This window comes from Xiphophorus hellerii, chromosome 12 (assembly GCF_003331165.1).
Source record: "Xiphophorus hellerii strain 12219 chromosome 12, Xiphophorus_hellerii-4.1, whole genome shotgun sequence".
Classification (NCBI taxonomy): domain Eukaryota; kingdom Metazoa; phylum Chordata; class Actinopteri; order Cyprinodontiformes; family Poeciliidae; genus Xiphophorus; species Xiphophorus hellerii.
In genome coordinates, this window is record NC_045683.1 from 194357 (window position 1) to 214454 (window position 20098).

Consider the following 20098-nt stretch of genomic DNA (forward strand, 5'->3'; position numbering starts at 1 on the left):
TTCATTGGCTGTCCTGTGGGCAGAAGGCGGAGCCTGATGTTTGGACCAGGATGTTCTGCATCCTGTCGGACTCTCAGCTGCTGATGCTGGACGACCTGGAGGTCACACACACACACCTACACACACATCTACACACACACCTACGCAGGTGTTTCAGGATCAGGTGGTCCTGAAGGGCAGCTTTGCTCTGATCTTAAAGTCCAACTGAAACCGGAACCAGACAGAACCGGACCAGCTTGACGTCTGATTGGTCTGTTCAAACATGCCAGGATGGATTTTAGTGGCCGGTTCCACGGCTGGAGGCGGGGCATCAATCGGGTTGCATGACTATTTCTGTTGTTCAGGTGCATCCGCTGCTGCTGGCAGAGAGGGCGGAGACCTGCACCATCTGGTTGCTAAGATACACTCTGCACGTGGCCTCAGTGGCTCCTGGCCCCGCCCACAAAGGTAAGCAAAACCAATCAGAAGAAGGCGGTCAGAACCACTTTTCTAAGACTGACTAACGGACTACTGGGGCAATTAGGGTGAAAATGCGACTTAAATCATTGAACTCCCATTAGTTTCTATGACAGGCTAAATTACCGTTAATGTTGTTAATTTTTTACAGTGTAACTTCAGCAGCGGTTCTGATCCGTGTTCTGGCTTTGTGTCAGGAACTGTCTGCTAGGAACCAGAGTGAGAGATCTTAAAGGCCGTCCTGCAGCATCTGCTCTCTGCCACCAGGTGGCAGTGAATCCCATTCTGACATTCATCCTGGTTCTGGTTCTGGTTCTGGTTCTCTGTACGATGTCACTGAGACATCAGATCAATAGTTTAATAATTTAAAGCAAACTCGTCCTGTGCTCTGCTGTTGTCAGGGAGATGCCAGTTGCCATGACAACAGCTGTGGGACAGCTGAGGACTACAAACCCTCCCATGATGCTCTCTGTTGCAGATGCTGTGGACAGGAGAGTGCGCAGACCGAGCACGTCCAGTGGCTCCACAATGGACACGCCCACCACCAGAGTCACGGTGAGCACGCTCAGGGGCAGGCTGCGGTTTCCATGGTAACAGGAGGTGAGCTGTTGGCTCCAGGTGAGCAGACTGTCTCCCCCTGCAGGTGACCCTGATCAGAACCATAATATGATCATGATCAGGTCCGGTTGTTGATCCAGAACATCTCTGAACCGACACTCTTCTTCTTTTCCTTCTTGTTGTTATTGTTCTTCTTCAGGGGTTTCTGTCACGCAGACTGAAGCAGTCTCTGCGCCGCACTCGATCCCAACCCAAACTGTCACGTCACTGCAGCACCGGGACCGACCCGATGAGTACCACTGACACCAGGTAACCTCTGGGTTACTGGAACTACACTGACTGGAGGTGGAAACCTCGACATCACTGAGCCAGGGGTACTTTCTACTGCCCCACCCCCACTGAGCCAGGGGTACTTTCTACTGCCCCACCCCCAATGAGCCAGGGGTACTTTCTACTGCCCCACCCCCAATGAGCCAGGGGTACTTTCTACTGCCCCACCCCCACTGAGCCAGTACAAGAGAGCTGCTAGTGACCATTATAGCAACCTGGCGTATCACATCAGCAGGGGTTGCCCCCTGTATGGGGGCAGCCTGGGGGCAGGGGCAGCCTGCCATACAGGGGGCAACCTAGGGTGGTTATAGCTGTGCAGTGTGAGGGGTAATTCAGTCAGTGAACTCTGACCCGGATTAAATCCAGTCATGTTCATATTATCAACATCCTGAAGCAGCAGCATGGACGCAGTCTGTCACTTGACCAGGAATCCATGCTGTTCCAGCAGAATGAGTCCATCTGAGCCACAGGGTTCTGCTTGGACCAATTGTCCTGATGGTCCTGTTGGTTCTGTTGGTTTTGATGGTTCTGTTGGTTCTGATGGTTTTGTTGGTTTTGATGGTTCTGATGGTTCTGTTGGTTTTGATGGTTTTGTTGGTTCTGATGGACCTGTTGGTTTTGATGGTTCTGTTGGTTATGTTGGTTCTGATGGTTCTGTTGGTTTTGATGGTTCTGTTGGTTCTGATGGTTCTGTTGGTTCTGATGGTTCTGTTGGTTCTGATGGTTTTGTTGGTTATGTTGGTTCTGATGGTTATGTTGGTTCTGATGGACCTGTTGGTTCTGATGGTTCTGTTGGTTATGTTGGTTCTGATGGTTCTGTTGGTTTTGATGGTTCTGTTGGTTCTGATGGTTCTGTTGGTTTTGATGGTTCTGTTGGTTCTGATGGTCCTGTTGGTTCTGATGGTTCTGTTGGTTCTGATGGTCCTGTTGGTTATGTTGGTTCTGATGGTTCTGTTGGTTTTGATGGTTCTGTTGGTTCTGATGGTCCTGTTGGTTGTGTTGGTTCTGATGGTTCTGTTGGTTATGTTGGTTCTGATGGTTCTGTTGGTTTTGATGGTTCTGTTGGTTCTGATGGTTCTGTTGGTTCTGATGGTCCTGTTGGTTCTGATGGTTCTGTTGGTTCTGATGGTCCTGTTGGTTATGTTGGTTCTGATGGTTCTGTTGGTTTTGATGGTTCTGTTGGTTCTGATGGTCCTGTTGGTTGTGTTGGTTCTGATGGTTCTGTTGGTTATGTTGGTTCTGATGGTTCTGTTGGTTTTGATGGTTCTGTTGGTTCTGATGGTTCTGTTGGTTCTGATGGTCCTGTTGGTTCTGATGGTTCTGTTGGTTCTGATGGTCCTGTTGGTTATGTTGGTTCTGATGGTTCTGTTGGTTTTGATGGTTCTGTTGGTTCTGATGGTCCTGTTGGTTGTGTTGGTTCTGATGGTTCTGTTGGTTTTAGACTTAGACTGACTTTATTGTCATTTTGCATGCACAGGGTGAATACAGAATGAAATTTCGTTGCATACGGCTCAGGACAATGTTTTGAGGTTCCAATGTTGTGAGGTTACTCCAGAATAAAATAAAATACAGTATAAAATATGAATATAAATATGAATATAAAATATAAAGTGCAGGACTGACAGTAAAATAGAAGTTATTTAGCTCTGTACATGTGCAAGGTATAAAGTGGAGACCAGTTTTTGAGTGCAGTCCAGTTAAGAGTTCAGCAGTCTGATGGCAAGTGGGAAAAGCTGTTTCGGAACCTGGTGGACCTGCACCGGATGCTGCAGAACCTCTTTCCAGAGGGCAGCAGGGAGAACAGTCCATGGTGGGGGTGTGAGGGGTCACTGACGATGTTTCGGCCTCAGGACACGCAGCGCTGGGATGAAATGTCCTGAATGGAGGGAAGGGGGGCCCCGATGATCCTCTCTGCTGTCCGCACCACTCTCCTCACGTTCTTCCAGTCGGAGGCGCTGCAGCCTCCACACCACACAGAGAGGCAGCTGGTCAGAATGCTCTCTATGGTGCTTCTGTAGAACGTCTTGAGGATGGGCGGGGGCAGGTGTGCTCTTCTCATCCTCCGCAGGAAATACAAGCGTTTCTGTGCTCTCTTGGCCAGAGACGTGGTGTTCACAGCCCAGGTGAGGTCGTTTGTGATGTGCACCCCCAGGAATTTGGTGCTGCTGACCACCTCCACAGCCGAGCTGTTGATGAGAGCAACATGATGTTTTGATGGTTTTGATGGTTCTGATGGTTCTGTTGGTTCTGATGGTTCTGTCGGTTCTGATGGTTCTGTTGGTTTTGATGGTTTTGATGGTTCTGATGGTTCTGTTGGTTTTGATGGTTCTGTTGGTTCTGTTGGTTTTGATGGTTCTGTTGGTTCTGTCGGTTTTGTCGGTTCTGTTGGTTTTGTCGGTTCTGATGGTTCTGTCGGTTCTGATGGTTCAGGAACCGAACAGATCTTCCTCCTCTGCTTCCTGTCTTCAGGGGGGGAGAAAGGGGGGGCTGTTAAGGGGGGCTGGTGGGGGGAGGGGGAAGTAGGGCAGCTTCACTGCAGGGGAGGGGCGACTGCTGCTGGGGGAGGGGGCGAGTCAGAGACAGGGAGACATAGGGAGAGAGAGAGGGAGCGGTGATGCTGTGAAGCTTCATCAGCAGACGGACGGACGGATCGGCGGCTCCTCCATCTTCCTCCTCCTTCCTCCTCTTCCTCCTGCTGCTGTTTGCTGCTGAAGGAGATCATGGCTGCATAACCCCCCCTCCTCTTCGCCCTCCTCCTCTTCCTCAGGATGCTCGGTGAGTCTCGTCCGCCGTCTTTGTCCTCTGACAGATGAAGCTGCTGGGAGACGCTGCGTCTTCAGGGACGGTGCTTCTGCTCTGACTGTTATTCAGGCTGCTCTGTTAGCATGCGGCTAACCCACTGTTAGCTGGCTTAGCTAAACATCACACACACAAACACACCCATGCAGGCTCTGTGGCTGCTGCAGCCAGCTGGCAGGACAGCACCTGGTTCTGGTTCTGGTTCATGACAGATCTGGATCAGCTCTGACTTAACAACTACAACCGTTGGGTCCACTTTGGAGTCGACCCGTCTTTTCTGGTGTCTATGTGATGCTGGGAACAGGGCTGAGTTGTTGCTAGGCAACACACACCTGTAACCTGTGACAATAAGGTGCGAGTGATGTCAGCATCACCCAGAACCTCAGCAGAGGAAGGTTCTGCTCTTTCTTCAGCCCGGTCCAACAGAACCAGAGCAACAGAACCCCCAACTGACAGAGAGTGAGATGTTTGGTGGTTCCGTGCACCAGAACCAATCCGTCTCAGGTTTTACTGAAAACGCTGCAGGAACTCTGGATTGACTCTGAGAACCAACAGAACCATCAGAACCATTAGAACCAACAGAACCATTTCAGTTTTAGAGTCACGTTTTTACTAAGTCTGTAGTTTGAACATACTTCAGTTTCCTAACGCCTTGTCCCTCGTGGGGTCGGGAGGAGCTGCTGCCTCTCCAGCAAACGTTTTGGGCGAGAGGCGGGGTCACCTGGACGGGTCGCCAGTGTGTCGCAGGGCTGAACATACTCTATGGTGAATATTTTGTTGCTGACTGTAACATTTATATTCATTTAAAATAACTGAAATCGCCCTTTAGCTAGCTGCTGAATCAGGAACCTCCATCAGAGACCAACTTCAGCTCCCTGTAATCCAGGATATTTCAGTTTGGCGTCACGTTGGATTACAGTAAAATCTGTCAAAAGAACACGTCGATGCGTCTGATGCATGTAGCTTACAGATGTTGTATGACAACCATTTTCCTTCATAAAGTTTCTTTAGAGAAGAACGTACGAGTCACGTGTGACCAGCCTAGGCATGCTAGTTGTTAGCCTAACAGTGCCAGCTAGTACCAGCTAGCACTAGTGCTGATTTCTCAGTTGCTGGCGCCGGCCTCTTAATTAGATCAGTAGCTTCAGATTAGACGTAGCCTCTTGTGACCAGGATGTAGCCGTTGGAAGATGCGCAGCAGTCTGCCACTGCACCACACCACTACAGGGTCCACGCTGCCAGCAGGGGGCGCCACAGCAGAGAGCTGCCCTCTAACCTGCTGTGTGATTTTCAGGTGTGTGATGCAGAGGCTGCGTTGTGGTAGCCAGGAGTCGTTGCTAAGCACCGGCTGCGTGTCATCGCTGGAGCTCAGAATGGACCAATCAGTGATCATCAAACCCGTCCACTCGTCCCTGCTGGGACAAGACTATTGCTTTGAGGTGATGCCCGCCGTTAGCACTGTGGTACTGCTGCCGTACCCACACAGGGCGCTACTGCATATTTACTACTACTGCCAGTCCTGCTGGCCCACCCTGGTGACCCTCTCTCTGTCTCCTAGGTAACGACCTCTACCGGCACCAAGTGCTTCTCGTGCCGCTCAGCGGCAGAGCGAGACAAGTGGATGGAGAACCTGCGGCGGGCCGTCCACCCCAACAAGGACAACAGCCGGCGGGTGGAGAACGTCCTGACGGTGTGGGTGATCGAGGCCAAAGACCTGCCCGCCAAGAAACGGTAAGGTTCTGGTCCAGCAGGAGGCTCTCAGTCCGGCCGGCTCTACAGCACGGTGTCGTCCTGCAGGTACTTCTGCGAACTCTGTCTGGACGACAACCTGTACGCTCGGACCTCCTGCAAGCTGAAGACGGACAACATCTTCTGGGGGGAGCGCTTCGACTTCAGCAGCCTGCCGTCCGTCTCGTCCATCACGCTGCACCTCTACAAAGACACGGACCGCAAGAGGAAGAAGGACAAGAGCAGCTACGTGGGCCTGGTCAACATCCCTGCCGCCATGGTGACCGGCCGGCAGCTGGTGGAGAAGTGGTACTCTGTGAGCACGCCCAGTACGCTCCGAGGTACGTAGACCGCCGCCAGTTCTGGACTGTAGTTCTGGTCAACATCTGGAATCAGCTTCATCTGGACAAAAAGGAATAAAGACTCTTGATTCACCTGTCTGAAGGAAACAGATGGATAAGTGTCAAGTTAGTTAGTCAGGTTAGTCGGGTTAATGCAGACTGGAGTCGGGTTAACACGGACCAGAGTAGGGTTAGCGTTTACTGGAGTTATGTTGAAGGAGTTTTGTTAGCTCGGATCGGAGTCGGGTTAAAGCGGACTGAACTGGGCTTGTGTGAACTGACCCGGTTCTGGGCTCAGCTGATGGGAGGACTCGCTCTGTTTTTATAGTTTTAGTGAGAATCAGTAAATGAAGTTTCCTGCTTCGATCCTCATGTGACATTGTCCTGATCTCCAGCTGGAACATCTGGATGATGGTCAGATCTGCTGATTCCAGATGTTCAGTAACCTCCTTCCTCCCCAACCTCAGCCAAGTCGTCGGTTCCGACGGTCCGGGTCAAGGCCCGGTATCAGAGCATCGTCATCCTGCCGATGGAGCAGTACAAGGAGTTTGCGGAGTACATCAGCGCCAACTACCTGCTGCTCTGCTCCACCCTGGAGGCCTCCATCAGCCTGAGGGCCAAGGAGGAGCTGGCTGCTGCTCTGGTCCACATCCTGCACAGCACGGGCAAGGCCAAGGTAGCTCCGCCCACTCCGCATAGCCCCACCCCTATTCACCAGACCCCGCCCACCTCCACCTTTCCTTCTTGCCTTCAGGACTTCCTGACAGACCTGATGATGTCGGAGGTCGACCGTTGCCGTGACAACGATCAGCTGATCTTCAGAGAGAACACGCTGGCCACTAAAAGCATCGAGGAATACCTGAAGCTGATTGGCCAGAAGTACCTGCAGGACGCCCTAGGTACGCGCTCCCAGAGAGCCGCCGAGCTTCCTCAGGTGAGCTCGTCTAAACGCCGGCTCTGTTTGTGTGTCCAGGTGAGTTCATCAAAGCTCTCTATGAGTCTGACGAGAACTGCGAGGTGGACCCGTCGCGCTGCGCGGCCTCGGACCTCGCCGAGCATCAGGCCAACCTGAGGATGTGCTGCGAGCTCGCCTTCTGCAAGATCCTGGACTCCTACAGGTGAGCACCACACAGGTAAGTGCGGTGTTCAGTGTTCAGTGTGTTTCAGTGTTGCTCCGCCCACTCAGGGTCTTCCCACGGGAGCTGAAGGAGGTGTTTGCCTCATGGCGTCAGGAGTGCAGTAACCGGGGGCGACCGGATATCAGCGAGCGCCTCATCAGCGCCTCGCTGTTCCTCCGCTTCCTGTGCCCCGCCGTGATGTCGCCCTCGCTGTTTGACCTCACGCAGGAGTACCCCGACGAGCGCACCGCCAGAACCCTGACCCTGATCGCCAAGGTCATCCAGAACCTGGCCAACTTCAGCAAGTACGTCCAGGCTCTTATTTTGAAGGAACTGCTTTCCTGGGTTCAGATCTGGGAAGAGTTAGCATGTTTCTCTCTGGGCAGCCAGTGAGCGGTCACATGGAGGTCTCCAGGCCCCGCCCCTCCAAGGAGGCTCCTGCTGTTTAATGTTGCGGTGTTTCCACCTGCCGATGTGCCGGTCTCACCTGTCGCTGCAGGTTCGGCACCAAGGAGGAGTACATGCTGTTCATGAACGACTTTGTGGAGCGCCAGTGGAGCAGCATGCAGCGCTTCCTGCAGGAGATCTCCAACCCCGACGGGCTGAACCACACCGCCGGCTTTGACGGCTACATCGACCTCGGCCGAGAGCTGAGCAGCTTACACACTCTGCTGACCGAGCTCGACCAGGTAACACCTGCCTGCCAGGTAAGAAAGATGGCTCATCAGGCAGCTAGCTAGATGTAGCCCCTGGTAGCGCAGCAGGTAGCCGGGTTCTGAACTTGTGCTGTCTCTGCTCCCTCCCAGTCGAGTCTGTCCAAGCTCGGCCCGCTCCCTCGGATCCTCAGAGACGTGTCGGCGGCTCTGGTCCACCCTGGAGGCATGGTTGGACCTGGGGGCGTGTCTGTGTCATCTCCAGACCCTCAGCGGGTGGTGTCCCCGCCCCCTATGTCCCCTCCGCCCCTGTCCCCTCCACTGTCTCCTCCTCTGGCAGCCTGCAATCCTTCTGTTGGCCTGCAGGGCGGCGTGGGATTAGAGGGAGGGTTAGTCTGTTCTCTGCATGCAAGAGCAACATGAGACATGACTGAGTTTAATCTTTAACTCTGAATTTAATTTTTAAATCTGGATTTAATCTTTAACTCTGGATTTTGCTCTGAAGTCCAACCTCAGTAACGTCCACTTCCTGTCTCCATGTCCAGCTGCGTGGACTTCACCAGACTTCCGTCTCCAACTCCTGAGAACAAAGATTTGTTTTTCGTCACCAAAGGATCTAGCCTACAGCCTGCATCAGGTGACCTTTGACCTTTCCTCCTCTTTGATCCAGAACGGCGTTGTCCGACCGTCCTCATGATGTCACTTCCTGCAGGTATGCGAGGCTCTCCGGCTCCGAGCTCGTCCTACTCAGAGCCCAACGAGAACGAGGCGTGCTACGACCTGGCCAATGGCGGCCGAAGGGAGGGGCCGGAGCTGACCAATGAGAGCCGCAGCCTGTCTCTGGTGGACCTGCAGGACTCCTCCCCCAGCGACGCCCCGGACGACGCCCAGTGGCAACGGCGGACGGGGCTCCTCCCCCTTTCTTTCCAGAACCCCGTCTATCACATGACAACCCCGTCGCCCCGGCAACCGCAGCAGACAGACGCGACACCCTCTGATGGCTCGGCGGGCTCCCAGGGAAACTGCGAGGAGCGTGGCGCCATGGCGACCAAGCCGGCCTTCCTCACCCAGATGTCGGTGGGCGTGGGAGGGGAGAGGGGGGAGAGGATGTCGGCCATGTCGAGCAGCAGCAGCGGCGAGGAATACTCCCGCCGCGCGCTGTCTCTCACCGACACACTCTCAGGTACGAGTCCACGCCGTCACACAGGCCACCGCAAAGTTCAGGGGTCGTCTTGTGACCTTTGCCCCACCCACAGGTAGCTCGGTCCCCCCTCGGCAGAACTCAGGCCCTCAGAGACGCATCGATCAGCCGCCGCCGCCGCCGTCCTCGGCACCGCCAGGACCGCCGCGAGGCCGCACGCCTCCCAGCATGCTCAGCGGGGGAGGCTCCGCCTACCCTCCACGCCCCGCCTCCGGCAGTATGATGTCATCGAGCCCCGATTGGCCCAACAGCGGCCAGTCACGTCTCAGACAGATGTCGTCATCGTCCAAAGGAGACAGCCCGGAGAAGCAGCGGCCCGCTGCCAAGGTAACGCACCTGGGAATGTGGGTTCTGTTGGTTCTGCTGCTGGTTCTGTTGGTGGTTCTGTTGGATCCAGCCAGAACCAGGAGAAGCAGAGATCTTGAGTCCAGCATCACCCGGTATAACAGAACCGGGTCGTGTAGAACAGGATGGAGCCGGGCCGGTTTGGGTCAATCAGAACCTTCTGGGTCTTTGGTTTCGTCATTTCTACACTTCCTGAAAGGAGTTTGCTTCGGTCCTGGCTCCTCCCAGAGGTCCGACTGAGCAGAACCTTCAGGAGGGATCGCATGAGGAGGGCCCAAACCGATCAGAACCGATTGGTTTGGGCCTCAAACTGGGCAGGTGTTAGAAAGATGAAATCTGAAAATGTCCACTCTACTGTCTTCATCTCATGGCCTTTGAGGCGTGAATGACCTGTTGACCCCTGACCCGGCTCTCCTCATTGGGTTGACCCGGTCACCAGAACTTCATGCTGGGAAACATCCGGGTTGTTCAGAAGTTCTGGAAATGATTCAGTTTCCACTGGCAGGCACATCGCCATGGTAACCACGTCATTCAATGAGGTTGCTATGGTAAAATGTGAGCAGGTTGTGATGCCATGGCAACCAGCCTGACCGTTCAAAACCAGAACCGGGTCCGTCCGTGTGTCCAGGCTCCGTCTCCCTGCGCGTTGGACCGGACCGCCGCCTGGCTGCTCAACATGAACTCTGCGTCGTCCTACGGCGAGGCGGAGGACGATCGTCATGACGACGCTACGGTGGAGAAGGTAAAGCCGGTTCCGCTGTTGCTCGCGTGAGTGGGTTCTGCCGGTTCTGACCCAGTTTGTGTTCAGTACCAGCAGGAGATCGCACTGCTGCAGGAGAAGCTGCGGGTGGCGGCGCTGCGCCAGGAGGAGTGCGAGGCCCGCCTGGTGGTCCAGGACCAGCAGAACCAGCGGATGCTGCAGGAGTACCAGGTAAGCGGCTCACCTGGTCAGGTCCAGGTCCAGGTGAGCCATGTGAGCGGGTCACAGCTGGGTCACATGACTCAACTGGACCAATGCGATTGTGTTCCAGGCCCGGCTGGAGGACACAGAGAGCCGACTGAGGAGGCTGCAGGACGACAAGGACCTCCAGATGAACAGCATCATCAGCAGGTACGCTCACCTGGCTGCTCACCTGGCTGCTCACCTGGCTGCTCACCTGTCTCACCTGTCTCACCTGCGCAGGTTGATGGCAGTAGAAGAGGAGCTGAAGAAGGATCACTCTGACATGCAGGCTGTGGTGGACCAGAAGCAGAAGGTCATCGAGGCTCAGGTAAACCCACCTGACCTTTCACGTGGTTCTCTCATTCTATCAACCTGTAACGATTACAGGTGAGGCCTTACCTGGCTCCCCCGACCAAACGTCACTGATAACACAAAGTCTGTCAGACGATAAAGAACTCAGAGCAACCGGGTCGCCCCGGTCTCTCCTGCCGCCATGAGGCAAACACCTCCTTCAGCTCCCGTGGGAAGACCCTGAGTGGGCGGAGCAACAGTGAAACACACTGAACACTGAACACCGCACCTACCTGTGTGGGGTCCAGGATCTTGCAGACGGCGAGCTCGCAGCACATCCTCAGGTTGGCCTGCCGGTTCTGAGGATCCGACCTGAAGACTAACTCGGTCAGTCTTCCTGCAGCCTCTCTGGGTGTTGGAACCCAGGTTTCATGGTTTAAATGCAGCCAGAAGGATTTCTGTTACTGGAGCTGTGATGTCATCCTCCAGAGCTGTGATGTCATCCTCCAACAGTCAGCGTCTCCTCTTCGACCTTTGCCCTCTGGCGTGCGGGGCTGAACGGGGCCTGGAACATTTGTTTTCTGCATCCTGTCAGATTAAGGAGCTCCTGATGTCACTTCCTGTTTGTTCCTGTAATTCTTCCAGCCCAGTTCCCAGCATGGCCACCAGGGGCAGCGTTTTCTCTGTATGACTGAAGAGAGTTTGTTTTCTTTAATCTGGCAAAGGTCAACGGCCGGGACTCAAATGGAGGACGGAGGCCTACCTGGGTCACTCCACCTGGGCGGCCGCCGCCCAATGAGACGCTGTTAGCTTCAGACCTTTTACCTGTTGAAGCTGCAGGGACAGGCTGACCAGGAAGCAGCTGCCATACACCTGTCTTATCTGTCCCACCTGTCTCTGTCTCCCAGGAGAAGCGGATCGCCAGCCTGGACGCTGCCAACACCCGCCTGATGGCGGCGCTGACCCAGCTAAAGGAACGCTACGGCGTGACCTCACAGAGGAACGGCCTGTCTCCTAGCAACACGTCGTCTCTGCAGATCACGGAGAACGGCGAGTTCCGTAACTCTGGCAACTGCTGAGAAACTGAGCTGTGATTGGCTGACACTGCAGGGAAGGGGGGGCTTAAAAATAGACTCATTGAAATTAACCAATGGGATGGAACAGAGACGCCCATCGAATGTCAGCTTCTGCACCATGGAAATGACCTCTGACCTGATCCTACCCTTGTTGCTAGGTTACCCTCACTTCTTTTCGTTTTGCATGTTCCTCTTTGATGAAGTCTGACTTCATTTCCTGTTTACGTTTAGATCTTCCCAACAGAACCAGAACCTCAAATATACCCAGCTTTACTGGTCAAACTGGACCCCCTGGTTCTGGTTGGCCCAAACCTGCCGGTCCTCCTGATTCTGCAGACGTACTTAAAGGCACAGCTGACCTTTAACCTGGAGTCAGAGCCGCTTCGTTAGCTTAGCCTAGCTTAGCACAAAGAGCAGCAGTGGGTGCAAAGTGTTAGCCTAGCCTAGCTCCAAACCCTGCAGTGATTGTTTTGGCCTCTTTGGGCTTCCATAGCTTTGAGTATTTAATTCCCGTCGACCCGGTCCAGATTTAGACGCTAGTTTGTGTTGTTTCAGAGAATTTTAATGTAAACCACAGATTTTATTGTAAACAGTAAAAACTTTAACTTGTGATGATGATGATTTGTGCACCCCCCCCCACTGTGGCTTCTGTCTGTTCTGTATCTATGAGCCTCTGTTTGTTATTTATCTACAGTGTTTATAAGGAGCTACAATAAAACCAGAAACCAGCCTGTCGGAGTGCTGCTGTACACACACACACACACACCCACACCCACACACACACACACACACACACACAGTGATAACTGGGCCACTCTGGGCTTTATTCACTCTGGTGCACTGTAAACAGGAAGTGATGTCACAGGGCCTGCAGGAAGCGCTCCAGTGGGTCCTGGCTCCAGTAGTCGTGGTTCCAGCCCAGGAACCAACCAGTGAAGGTCGTTGGTTCAAATCCCTGCTTCAGGGTCACGATGGGGGTCAGCGGGTTTCTGCTGGCCGGGTCGGTTCTGATGTAGAGCTCAGCTGGACACGGAGAGACCTGTTAGGCGCCGGACCAGCCATAAAGGTCCTCACTGAACCGGGTCCCGGACCAGAACCGTCTCACCTGTCGCGGCGGCCTCCATCTTCTCCTCCTTGTTTGCCTCGTTCCCAATCCAAACGAACACCTGCCGGGGGAAACGGTGAGCCGCAGGCGGAGCCAGAACCTGGTTTCCATGGTGACGGCGGTGAGGAAGACTCACCTGGTCCCAGGTGTCCAGGATCATGACGTCATCAGGAGCCAAGTCGTCCTGGGTCAGTTCTCCCGGAACCTCCTCCATCTGGACACAAGGAACTGGGTCAACCGGAACACACCGCGGCTAACCCGCTGGTACCCATGGCAACCATCAGCCGTTCGGGTCGGCCGAACACACCCGGTGACCACCGAGCATACCTGGAAGGTGCCTGTCTTGTTGGAAGAGGCGAAGAGGCGTGGCGGATGGGCGTCCATCTTGTTGCTGAGCCGAGGGGCGCGGCAGTAGTCGTCCTTCCCGCCCAGAACCGCCCAGAACCCGTCTGGAACCACAGCCAGCCGTCAGCGCCGCCTACGGGCCGCCCGACACTCTACCTACCGCCGCTCACCTGGTTCCTGCCCCTCCTCCAGCGGGGCGGGGTTCACCTGCAACACCCGGGCCAGGTGTTCGGCCCCCTTCGCCTCCGCCGCGCTGCTGCCCCGCCCCTTCCACAGCCACGCCCCCCCTGCCGCCGTTAGCAGGAACGCATCGTTGGAGTTTAGGCGGGACGAGGACGGGCCCACCTGCAGCACAGCAGAGTGGTTCAGTTCGGACCGGTCCGGTTCACATGACAGGCTGGTTCTGGGCAGCTTGAATGGATTCCATGAAACCCTGACAGATTCTGACAGAACCGTAAACTGTAGTGGACCTGAAGAACTCCGGATCCGGAAGTACCTGGACCTTCATGTCTCAGGAGGACAACACACCTGGACTGGACCAGAAGGTTCTGGAGTGGACTGGACGGGTTAGAAAAGGGAACTGGACCGATCTGGATCAAGCCACTGGACCAAGAACTGGACCCAGTGGCCGAACCGTAACGCCTGATTGGTCAGCAGACCTGACTCACCTGAACCCCATCATCTGCTGGAGACACCTGAGGTTCTGGTTCTGGATGATTTTCTGCTGAATGGAGCTGCAAGAAGCTAAGAGGTTCTGACCCGTCCGGGTTCCACTGGTCTCACCTCCACAGCCCGAGTGTCTCCAGCCGGGTTGGACCGCACCTGGAACAGGCGAGTGTTGGCGGCGGCGGACTGGCCGCCCTCCCTGGAGGTGCCGCCCTGGTACACCACCATGGGCTGGCCTCCAAACAGGCTCATCAGGTGGGCGGGCTCTTTGCCTTGGACCACCCTCACCTGGACAGACAGGTGACAGTGAGGTGCTGGGAATGCTGGTTTCCTGTTGGTTCTGATCACCAACTGGAAACCAGCGTTCCTAGTTCTGTACCAGAACTGCTCCGCCTCCCAGTTCGTCGTCCAGCTCGACGGCCAGAACGGCCGACGCCGCGGTTTCGTCCTGACTCGACTCCGCCCCCTGCCTGCGAAGGAAGCAGTGGAGAATAGGTGATGTCCTGCAGTACCTAGACTCGCCAGCAGAGGGAGCGGCGTCTCACCAGATGTAGACCATGTGGCGCCGCCTGCCGCCATGTTGGTACTGGTACAAGATCAGGTAGCTGTCGCCGCCGTAGAACTGACCAAAGTAAGCCGGGTCCACCAGAACCTTACCGGACCCTTCGACCCTCCAGATCTGCAGACAGACAGACGGTCGGCTTCTCCCGCGTCCGAAACAGGAAGTCTCCAAGCCGACACAGGAAGTTCTCTCTACATTCGATCACATTACGAGGAAGTCGGTTCTGACCCAAGTCCAGTTCTTTTTAACTCGAGGTGGTTCTGAATGAAACGGATCCTGATTGGTCAGCTGGTGGACCTCGGTCCAGTCGTATTTCTCCCGTCCAACGATCCAGTGGACCAGAACCAGAACAACCAAAGGAAGCAGGGCATGCCATGGTGGCGTAGCGGTTAGCGCGACCCGTATTTGGAGGCCTTCAGTCCTCGACGCGGCCGTCGCGGGTTCGACTCCCGGACCCGACGACATTTGCCACATGTCTTCCCCCCTCTCCTTCCCCGTTTCCTGTCAGTCTGCTGTCATATGAGGGGCACTAGAGCCCACAAAAGACCCTGGAGGGGTAAAAAAAAACAAAAAAACAAAGGAAGCAGAGGCAGTCCTCACCTTTTTGTCTCCGTCTCCTCGGTCCACCATCCCATACTGCGCTGACATGGAGTCCGATTGGTGCAGCTTGGACACGTCGAACGGCACCTGCCCAATCAGAGGAGTCGGGTTTCAAACCCGTTTAGATGAGATCCAGAACCCCATCAGCTTACCTTCTCAATCTTTGCCACCTTGTTGGAGATGTAGGCCGTTCCCATGGCGACGGTGTCTTCAGCGTCCCTCCAGTTCCTAAAGAACTGCTTGAAGAGAGGAGTCTCCCCGGACTGAGGAAGGACCTGGACCTGAGGGGGACAGGGGTCAGCTCCAGGTCCGGTCTGGGTCCAGGTGAGGTTCTGGTGCTCACCTGGGTGTAGGGTGGGTACTCCATCTGCTGAATGAATTTCTCGGAGTTCTGCAGGACGGCCTGCCGCTCGGCGCCGTTAGCGTCCTTACCTGCACACAGACAAGTCACCTGTCAGCAGGTGGCCTCAGGTGAGTCTGTTCCCAGTCTGTTCGTGACCTCTGACCTTTCCAGACAAAGATGCGTCCGTTGGTTCCGTTGTCGAGGATGAAGCACTCGCTGGACTCCAGGGCGTGTTGGGGGAACGGGTTCTGCTCCGACACCAGAGTGACCTCCATGTCCCCGCCGGCGTTGGACACCTGAGGGACGGCGGACACAGGTAGACAAACCAGTGGCAAAAAGGAAGTGACATCACGAGCTTAGTGAGCTGGCAGGGAACCGCCGCAGGTTATCACCTTGTAGAGCTTCGCCACCTTCCTGTTGGACGTGTCGGTCTGGGTGTCTTCGCTGTGGGACTCGGGGAGGTCCGGTTTGTCTCCCAGAACCTGGACGGGGAGACGACAGCAGCAGCAGGTGAAAGTCCGGCTCCACTGTGGCGGCAAAATGAGTAGCAGGCGGAGAATTGATCCGAGAGCCTCGAATTATCTCCAGGACCGAATACGGCGCACGCAGACGACACCATGCCGTTACGTTAGTCAGATTTTAAAACGCTGGTCTGAGGTCCACATGGTGGACGCCTGATGGACGCCTCAGGGCCCGCCAGCTACATCAGAACCGACCTCTAGTTGTTGAAAACTGTCATGATTCACCAGTGTTTTGGTGACCTTTCACCCCTGCTGCTCTGGAATTAGAAGTGCGGTAAGTTCTGGTCATGTGATCACCTCTATCATCTCGTCTGGCTCCGCCCCCTCATCGACAACCTGGAGGTTGGCCCGCCCACACCTCTCGTTGTCACGGATACTCTTAGAGACCTGTCAATTAGTCAGTTTGTCAGCAGGTATGTTATGACATCAGAATGATGTCACTGTGTGATGTCACCACTCACCAAAGTGGCCTTCAGTTTCTCAAATCTGTTGCTATGGGAACCAGACCACTGGATGATTTCCTGTTGGGTCAAAAGAAGGTGTAATCATCCCCCAGGTGTCCTCACCCGTCCCCCAGGTGTCCTCACCTGTCCCAGGTCCAGGATGAAGCTGTCTCCCTGGTTGAAACTGCCCCAGCTGACAGGTACCTCTGTTGCCCTGACAACACGGCGACCTTTGACCTGGAGCAACCGCTGAACTTCCACCTCATTGGTCACATGATTGAACCCAGAGGCCACGCCTCCTTTCTGTTCGACCAACAGGAAGTGACGTCATCAGGGTGGCAGTGAGGGGCCGTCAGACAGGAAGTGGGTGTGGTGCGGTTACCATGTAGGTCAGGCCCGTTTTGAAGTATCCGCTGAAGGTCCCGGACTCATGGCCTTGGACCTCTCGGTACTGGACCGGCGCCCCCTGCAGGAAGTCGTCCATCTGGACAGCAAGAATGGCAGCAGCGCCGCTTTCATCCTGAGAGCACTCGGAACCTGCAGCCCGACGGCCAATCAGAGAGCAGAAGGAAGGTCACCTGCAATGACCTGACCGGGTCCGCAGAACCAGAACCCTGTAGAACTACAGCAGAGCTTGGCACCATGACCGCTTCCAGAGTCTCCTGAGGAACCGTTGCAGCCCGACCAGAGCTCGGTCTGTCGCCACGGTTACAGACAAAGCGTAACGTCCGAGCCTGGACGCCAGGCGACCAGGGCCTCGGTTCTGGACCCGCCTGGTCTCACCTTGCCAGTAGTGCAGGTCGTACTGCAGGTCTCCTCGGCGGTTGCTGGTGCTGCTCAGAACCAGGTAGGCGTCTCCGGTGTAGAACCGTCCGTAGAGACTCTCAGGGACAGGAGCCAGGTCCAAGTTCTCCACTCGCCACACCTGAAGCCCCGCCTCTTTACCTGCTCGTTCAAACTCAGGGTGGAACACCATGATGTCACCTGCAGTGGGCGAGGCAGAAAACATCACTTGTTAGGCCTGGGGAACACTGACCCCTGACCCCCTGACCCCCTGCTCTGACCCTCAGAGGAACTGAACTAACCCCACCCACCGCCTCGCCGGCTGTAAGATGGAGCGCACCCACCCGCTTACTTTGCTCCTCAAGTGCCGCAGCAAACACACCTGAGATCATGTGACCGTAACCATGGCAACTGTTGCCAGGGGTGGTTTGTGTTGCGGCCGATTCGGACCAGAATCAGAACTCTCATGTGAGTAGATCACAGATCGGTCCGGATTCATCATCAGAACCAATGTGTCACAGAACCGGGCCCAGCGGAATCGGTTCTGAACCTCTGGGTGGAACCTGCAGTTTGGATCCGTTCAGAAAGAGGAAGGAGGTCAAACCTGATTGGCTCAGAGCAGACAGGTAACGACAACATGAAGTTCTCTGTTCTCTGCCGCGGGTCCAATTTCAACCTGCTGGTTCCAGATGAACTCCAGACCAATCTGAGTTCAGGCTGAGGCCCGGCCCGGTTCCTTCATCTCACACAGAAGAACCAAGAAGTCTCTGGGCTCAGCAGCAAAACCACAGAGAGGAGACACACCTGGGCAGGTAAATGCTCCGACTGCAGGTTCTGCTCGGTTCTGACCCAATAACTTTTCCTCTACCGGAGGTGGAACCTCTGAAAGATTAACAGACTGATGAAGAGAAGCTGGTCTTCCTGGTCCAGGTGTTTCTCCAGGTGTCCTGCCGCTGCCAGGTGTGTCGTCGTCCTCCACTCTGGGATTTAAGCGCCTCTCTTTCCCCTCAGAGAGCTGCTGATATTGGAGTCAAGTGAAACAGGAGACACCTGGAGAACACCTGGAAAACACCTGGAGGACAGCCCTGGTTTAATAATAATAATAATAATAATACATTTTATTTCAAAGGCGCCTTTCTGGCACTCAAGGACACCGTACAAAGAGCAAAAGTAACAAAAACAATAAAATGTAGCAATTAAAAATAGATAGAATAAATACACAACAATGTATCTATATGGAATCTATATATAAATCTATGTAAAAAAAAAAATCTATATAAAAATCAAGCAAACCAATTGTGTCATATTGAAAAGGCAGATCTAAAAAGGTGTGTTTTAAGTTCGGTTTTAAATTTAGGGAATGACTTTATGTTTCTAAGGTGAGGTGGTAATGAGTTCCAGAGTTGGGGGGCAGAGCGACTGAAAGCTCTGCTCCCCATGGTAGTAAGACGGACAGAGGGGACAGACAAATGGATAGAGGAGGATGATCTGAGGGAACGAGAGGGAGTGGCAATATGAATAAGATTGGAGAGATATAGTGGGGAAAGATTGTAAAGAGCCTTAAAAGTATACAGAAGAATTTTGTATTCTATGCGGAACTTGGTAGGCAGCCAATGAAGTCTTTGCAAGGTAGGAGTGATGTGGTGCATGGATGGGGTTTTAGTAATGATACGGGCAGCTGAGTTCTGGACCAGTTGAAGCTTATGAAGAGATTTCTGGGTGAGACCAAACAGAAGGGAGTTGCAATAGTCCAGGCGTGATGTCACAAGACAGTGAACAAGAATGGCAGCGGAATGGGAAGTAAGGGAGGGGCGAAGACGGTTGATGTTGCGTAGATGAAAATAAGCTGAGCGGGTAATATTGTTGATATGAGACTGGAAAGAAAGGGTGCTGTCAAGAATAACACCCAGACTCTTTACCTGAGGGGAGGGGAAAACAGAACAATTATCAATTTCAAGACTAAAGTTTTTGATTTTGGCCAGATTAGATTTAGTACCAATGAGAAGGACCTCCGTTTTATCACTATTAAGCTTAAGTAGATTAGAGGAGAACCAGGATTTAATTTCAGTCAAGCAATCAGTAAGCGAGGATGGTGGAAGGTTGGAGGCGGGCTTACTGGAAACATAAAGCTGGGTGTCATCCGCATAACAGTGAAAATCAATGTTATATTTACGAAAAATATTACCCAGGGGAAGAAGATAAATAATAAAACCTGTTTGGGTTTAAACCCAAACAGGTAGACACTCACCTTCAGTGTATGTCAGGAAGTCTTCCTCAGCCGGACTGGAGAAGCTTTGACACGCAGGTGTGGCTGCAGGTAACATTACCTGTGCGCCCCTCCCCCAGCAGCAACAGACACACCCGGCCTGCAGGGGGCGCTGCGCTCTGAACGCAGCAGCAGGTTCGCTTCATTCAGAACAGGTCCGAACCCGATCCAAGGTTCCCATCCTGCAGAACAGAACCGGGTCCGGAACCGGGTCAGGGAAAACAGAAAAAGAAGGTGAACCTGCATCAACATCTAAACCAGGGGTGTCCAAAGTCGGTCCTGGAGGGCCGGCATCCTGCATGTTTTAGTTCTCTCCCTGGTTTAACGCACCTGCCTCAAATGATGGCTCGTTAGAAGACCTAAAGGTTGTTGGCACCACCAGGGAGAGAACTAAAACGTGCAGGATGCCGGCCCTCCAGGACCGACTTTGGGCACCACTGATCTAAACCCTTCAACCCAGTTCTGACCCAGTACACCGGTTTCGACTCGGTTCTGGCCAGGTTCAGACCTTTTTCACTGAATCTCAGTCTCGGGTCATTTCTTTTCCAACCGGACCTGGTCCCTTAAACGTCACATCCGGAAGTGAAAACCTGAGGTTGTAATTTGAATGCTCAGACCGGAAGTT

The 20098-nt window shown here is 54.2% G+C and overlaps 2 protein-coding genes across 7 annotated transcripts; one reads left to right on the forward strand and one right to left on the reverse strand.

Moving 5' to 3' along the window:
• The first annotated feature begins 224 nt into the window (after positions 1–224).
• LOC116730233 (disabled homolog 2-interacting protein-like) lies at positions 225–12568 on the forward strand. Of its 3 annotated transcripts, none has more exons than XM_032579272.1 (20): positions 225–447; positions 935–1011; positions 1214–1323; positions 5438–5582; positions 5702–5874; positions 5941–6212; positions 6680–6888; positions 6967–7111; positions 7186–7330; positions 7399–7635; positions 7830–8037; positions 8137–8372; positions 8529–8620; positions 8696–9166; positions 9240–9511; positions 10158–10271; positions 10338–10460; positions 10561–10640; positions 10713–10800; positions 11672–12568. In XM_032579272.1, exons 1-20 carry the CDS (start codon positions 324–326, stop codon positions 11840–11842), a joined length of 3492 nt encoding a protein of 1163 aa, XP_032435163.1. In that variant the 5' UTR covers positions 225–323; the 3' UTR covers positions 11843–12568. The 3 variants fall into 3 exon arrangements, with proteins under 3 accessions (XP_032435163.1, XP_032435164.1, XP_032435165.1); XM_032579273.1 differs by having other exon boundaries at positions 227–447; positions 7830–8019; XM_032579274.1 differs by lacking the exons at positions 225–447; positions 935–1011; positions 1214–1323 and adding an exon at positions 3924–4119.
• Positions 12569–12642: 74 nt separating this feature from the next.
• On the reverse strand, positions 12643–20098 carry LOC116730238 (gelsolin-like). Of its 4 annotated transcripts, XM_032579290.1 has the most exons (20): positions 19982–20098; positions 19456–19655; positions 17208–17408; positions 16807–16961; positions 16569–16727; positions 16443–16502; positions 16279–16368; positions 15853–15942; positions 15624–15756; positions 15461–15549; positions 15270–15398; positions 15118–15204; positions 14501–14634; positions 14335–14425; positions 14049–14243; positions 13460–13634; positions 13272–13393; positions 13081–13158; positions 12945–13005; positions 12643–12862 (listed from the first exon to the last, which is right to left on the reverse strand). In XM_032579290.1, exons 2-20 carry the CDS (start codon positions 19529–19531, stop codon positions 12699–12701), a joined length of 2289 nt encoding a protein of 762 aa, XP_032435181.1. In that variant the 5' UTR covers positions 19532–19655; positions 19982–20098; the 3' UTR covers positions 12643–12698. The 4 variants fall into 4 exon arrangements, with proteins under 4 accessions (XP_032435181.1, XP_032435182.1, XP_032435183.1 ...); XM_032579291.1 differs by lacking the exon at positions 19982–20098 and having other exon boundaries at positions 15288–15398; XM_032579292.1 differs by lacking the exon at positions 19982–20098 and having other exon boundaries at positions 14073–14243.